At 44.0% G+C, this 5,317-nt stretch overlaps 1 protein-coding gene across 1 annotated transcript; it reads left to right on the forward strand.

The window, feature by feature from the left end:
* Nucleotides 1-2,106: 2,106 nt before the first annotated feature.
* LOC110185806 (larval serum protein 1 gamma chain-like) lies at nt 2,107-4,684 on the forward strand. Its single transcript, XM_020954811.2, has 2 exons — nt 2,107-2,394; nt 2,465-4,684. The coding sequence occupies exons 1-2, from the start codon at nt 2,188-2,190 to the stop codon at nt 4,574-4,576; spliced, it is 2,319 nt and encodes a 772-aa protein (XP_020810470.2). The 5' UTR covers nt 2,107-2,187; the 3' UTR covers nt 4,577-4,684.
* Nucleotides 4,685-5,317: the final 633 nt, after the last annotated feature.

Genomic DNA, 5,317 nt, shown 5'->3' on the forward strand with positions numbered 1-5,317 from the left:
AAGGCCCGAAAACAATGACAGCATTTTCTGCAATTTATTGATTCTGTCTGACATTGAAATCTGAGTTTGATGTCTGCATTTGGTCGACGGCCGCATCAGGCGATAAATTAATTCTTAAGGACAACTATGAAATGGTCAACTCGAAGGTGAATTTTGAATGATTTAATAACAGGGAAGTGGTAGAAAAAATACAAACACCCGTTCTTAACTAAGCCTTTAAAATCGATTCAATCGTTATTGAAAGTAATAATATTTCTCGTTAATATATGTTATACAAATAAACTTTGTAGATTTCATAATTTTCATAAGAATCATACAGACACATATCATTAATATATTATATTATATTATATTATATTTTGTTTAAATTGAATACAATTCCTTATTAAATAAAGAAAGTGATTTAGAGTTACTAAAGCTCTCTATCTCATATATTTGTTGTTATATTTTCTAAATCATATTTACTAATATATTAATTATCATTTTAAGTTATGCTTCGCAGAAAACTAATTAGTTAACTGTCAAATGAACACAACATTTTCACTATTTTTTCTTTAAGATTAAATAGAAAGAGATGAGTTCTCTATAATCGTTAGCAGACACTGGCCTCAGGCGAAATGGTCGAGACCGTCTTGACCCACATATACGAATATTACCCAGACTTTGAGACGAATCTCAGCTCATCTCTCACACTTCTTGGGGCTCTTTAGTCTTTTGTCTCATTTTCTCCAGCCTCATATGGTTTCTTTTTTTTGTGTTATCTTAAGTGCACTTTTGAAGTGTTTTATTTATTGCACGACTTTTTCCTCTCGCCAGAGTTTTCTCCCCAACATCTCCTCCTTCTTAAATGCGGAAAGTGTTTCATAATTCAGAGCCGGAGTCTGACTCCGATTCCGATGCGGATTCAGATTCCCATTTCCCCAGTCCCCCAATATTCAGTCCCCAAGTCCTCTGTCCAATTCCTCACTTGGACCACACGGCGTCAGTGTCGCCAAGTGTTTCTTTGGGTGGAGATGAAGATGATGGTATCAATCCAGGGGCGCTGGTTGCGTTATATGTGTGTGGCTTTAATGGTGCGGCCATAAAAGAAAAACTGAAAAAATCTGAACAAAATACGGTTTCTTTGTTATTTATATTTGTTACAGTTTGAGCGCATCTTTTGGATTTTTTTGTTCGTTTTTTTATCTATCAGGGCGCTGTCTCTAATTGCATAGAACTGCGACGACCGTCCATTCCCGTATCCAATATATATGGGCATCTTCTCTCACTATTTTTTGTCTTTTGGGTTGGTTTTGTTTTGATGGCTGCTGGTCGATCTGGGAAAATCGTTTATGATGATGCGATTCGGTTCATAAATATGCTGGACCTTAGATAAGAAATGGTTTATCTTGCCGGAACCTGGAGAAATTCGTTAAAGCATCCAAAGATGGAACCTTCAAAATGAGAGCTATTTAGAGATTATTAAGGTCAATAAGGGATAAGATAATTAAGTAAGGAAAATATACCCTATAAGTTAATAAGTTTAAGTCAGTAATTGTGATTTACAAGGCAATATTCCGCTATTAAAAGTAAAGATTATATTACTTGTTAACTGCTTAAAATCTATTTCACATTTGCACTTATAAGCTCTATATTCTTTTAAAATAAATATCGTTGATTGCCAACTAGTTCTTTGTATATATTTTATACATATTTCAAGTATGTCTTTTTAAATGAAGATCCGGATGGCAATGCAAAAAAATTCCACCAACATTTAACCTAGAAGTAAACTTGAACCTTGCATAAATCATATCAGTGAGGTGAGCCACAGTCCAGTGCGTCGTCGGACAGTTTGCAAAACAGAACTTGGCCACATAATCGAAATACTTGAATATTATCTCGATGCAGTGCGAATAATGGCAGCGTCACAACAATGGCAGGAACACGTTGCAGTCTCGCACCGTCTTATCATCACCTGGCTGGCGAATTGGTCACGGATAATGATAAGACCCGGAGTGGCTATTTTTGGGCCGGGACCTATGCGAAGACCTATGCTGGCGATGGACGCACCTTCCACTGATATGGAGGGCTATATAAGCTCAGACTTGGGGCTCCGAAGACAACAGACTTTAGGTGTTGGTCGTTGAGCGAATCAATTCCGGAGCAGTTGGAGAATCAGAAAGGAACAAGGACTGACAGAAGCAAAGGATGAAGCTGACCCTGGTGATACTGGCCCTCGTGGGCTGCGTGGCCGCCTTTAGTGTGCCCACGCAAAAGGTGAAGGTTGCCGACAAGGACTTCCTCGAGAAGCAGAAGTTCATCTTCGAGGTCCTCTACCGCGTGGAGGACCCCCTGATGTTCGAGGAGTGGATCAAGTATGGCCAGAAATACACCTTCGACAAGAACCAGTATGAGGTAAGCTCTAGGATGAGACTCCTTTGGAGAGAATCCTCCCATGACATGGCTTCCTTTATTCTTCCCCCAGACATTCGACTTCTACATGGAGAAATTCTGGGAGTCCTACAAGCTGGGAGCTCTGCTGCCCAAGGGCGAGTTCTTCGGCGCTCTGGTCAAGACCCACCACAAGCAGGCCTACGGTCTGTTCAACTTCTTCTACTACGCCAAGGACTGGGAGACCTTCGTCCGGAACGTCGCCTGGGCCCGCATCCACGTGAACGAGGGCATGTTCGTCTACGCCCTGACCCTTGCCGTCATCCACAAGCCCGAGTTCGAGGGTCTGATCCTGCCCCAGATCTACGAGATCTTCCCTCAGTACTTCTTCAACAGCAAGTTCGTATACGAGGCCGAGAAGTTCGACTATGAGGTGTTCAGCAAGTACATCATGTACGAGAAGGAGTACAAGGACATCCTGTACAAGGACTACAGCGAGTTCACCGGCAACTTCTACTTCTACACCAAGGACTGGAAGACCTGGCAGTGGTACAAAATGATGGGTCTGGACCAGGAGTGGTACGTCGAGGACAAGTACTTCCTGCGCGAGAACTACGCCGAATTCGCCAAGGACCCCAAGTACGTTGAGGCCATGAAGGGCTTCCAGAAGTTCTACATGCCCGTGGACTACACCCGTGACGTTGACTTCTTCAACGAGGAATCCAAGCTCTCCTACTTCACCGAGGATCTCGGCTGGAACGCCTACTGGTACTACCTGAACATGGACTACGCCTTCTTCCTCAACGGCAAGCAGTTCGGTTTGGACAAGGACCGTCGCGGCGAGTTCTGGATCTACAACGTGCAGCAGATCCTGGCCCGTTACTACCAGGAGCGTCTGACCAACGGCTATGGCGATATCCCCGACTTCTTCTGGTACAAGCAGATCGAGTACGGCTACGATCCCCAGCTGATCTACTACAACGGCATCGGCTACAGCTACCGCAAGAACTACTACGACTTCTACACCTACGGCAACTTCGAGATGTACGGCCAGATCCAGAACTTCTTCAGCCGCGTCTACAAGTCCCTGGAGTCCGGATTCTACAAGACCGCCGACGGTCAGGTGATCGATCTGCACAAGCCCGAGGCTGTCAAGTTCATTGGCAACTACCTGCAGGGCAATGCCGACACCTTCGACAAGTACTTCTTCAACTACTACTACTTGCTGGCCCATATGTACTTCGCCGATGTGGACTACTCCGATGTGGAGGTGTTCCCCAACGTCTTCCTCAACTTCGAGACCATGCTGCGCGATCCCTTCTTCTACACCTTCTACAAGAAGTTCACCGATGTCTTCTACAACTTCAAGTACTTCCTGAAGCCATACACCCACAAGGACCTCTTCTACGAGGGCATCACCATCAAGGATGTGACCGTGAGCAAGCTGGTGACCTACTACGACATCGTTGACTTCGATGTGACCAACCTGCTGAACGACAAGATGACCTTCGTCGACGGTGAGTTCGTCTGGGACAAGGCTCTGCTGGCCCGTCAGGCTCGCCTCAACCACAAGCCCTTCGAGTTCGACTTCACCATTGAGTCCAAGGCCGCCCAGAAGGGAGTCGTCCGCATCTTCTTGGGCCCCAAGTTCGACGAGTTCGGCCGCGTCATCCCTCTGGAATACAACCGCAAGAACTTCGTGCAGATCGACAGCTTCGTGTACCCCTTCGTTGCCGGAACCAACACCATCAAGCGCAGCTCCAAGGAGTTCACCTGGACCGCCGAGGACAGGATCACCTACTCCGAACTGTACAAGTACGTCATGCTGGCCAGCGAGGGCAAGTACGACTTCCCTCTGGACATCAGCGAGCCCCACAATGCCTTCCCCGATCGCCTGGTCCTGCCCAAGGGCTGGGAGCACGGTTTCCCCATGCAGTTCTACTTCTTCGTCTCGCCCTTCGCCGAGGAGTACGAGCAGTTCTCCAACTTCGACTACACCTACTCCTCGGGAGTTGGCTCCGGCACCCGCTTTGTGGACACCAAGCCCTTCGGCTATCCCTTCGACCGCGAGATCGATGAGTACACCTTCTTCGTGCCCAACGGCTACTTCAAGGACGTCAAGGTCTACTACGTGGACACCTTCGCCAAGTACTTCGAGAAGAAGTACGAACACTTCGGCACCTTCGACTACTCCATCGAGTACTAGTCAGTGGTTGACTCCAGCTTTAGTCTTAACGATTGCAATGCCAATGGCAAAAAAACCAAACCAAAAAAAAATTTAAAACGAACTGAAAATAATAAAAACAAATAAATATAAACACTGCTTGTTTTTTACTTGAACACAGAGCAATGGAAATTCAATTACAGATTGCCCTCTTAAAGTGTTCTTCGAAAAAAATTATTCAGAAATGAATCATAATTACATATTTTAATAGTTTTAAAAAAAAATAGAGGGAGCCAAGATTTATAGAGATGACGATATAAAAAAAAATGTAGATATCCTGAAACATACAAAGGTATATTCCAGCAATTTAAAGCTTTAGATATATCTCCAGTCATTTTATTTAAAAACTTAACATTTGGTAACTGCTAAAGTAACGAACAAATAAGAACAACTTCTACTTTAATTGAACCTTTTCCGATTCTTTATTTATTTAAATTTAATCATATTCAATTTTCAGTGAAAAATTGTGTTAATTGCCGAGGTATTTGTTTAACTTTGTCCCAATTGGTCGAATTGCGTCCGTCTTGTTCCTTCATTTCCATTATTTGGTTCCAAAATGATGATATATTTTCTCGAATGTTTGTTTGCTTTGATTCATTCTCTCTTCCACGTCCAAGGTTTATTTCACAGGTTCGAAGACTTTCCTCTTTATGTCCAAGACTGACTTTTAGGCGAGCCACCTCCTTTTTGACTTCACCTAAATTATCCACATCAGTTTTCACT

This window comes from Drosophila serrata, unplaced genomic scaffold (genome assembly GCF_035046125.1).
Source record: "Drosophila serrata isolate PLE 108 unplaced genomic scaffold, ASM3504612v1 contig_245, whole genome shotgun sequence".
NCBI classification, from domain to species: Eukaryota; Metazoa; Arthropoda; class Insecta; order Diptera; family Drosophilidae; genus Drosophila; species Drosophila serrata.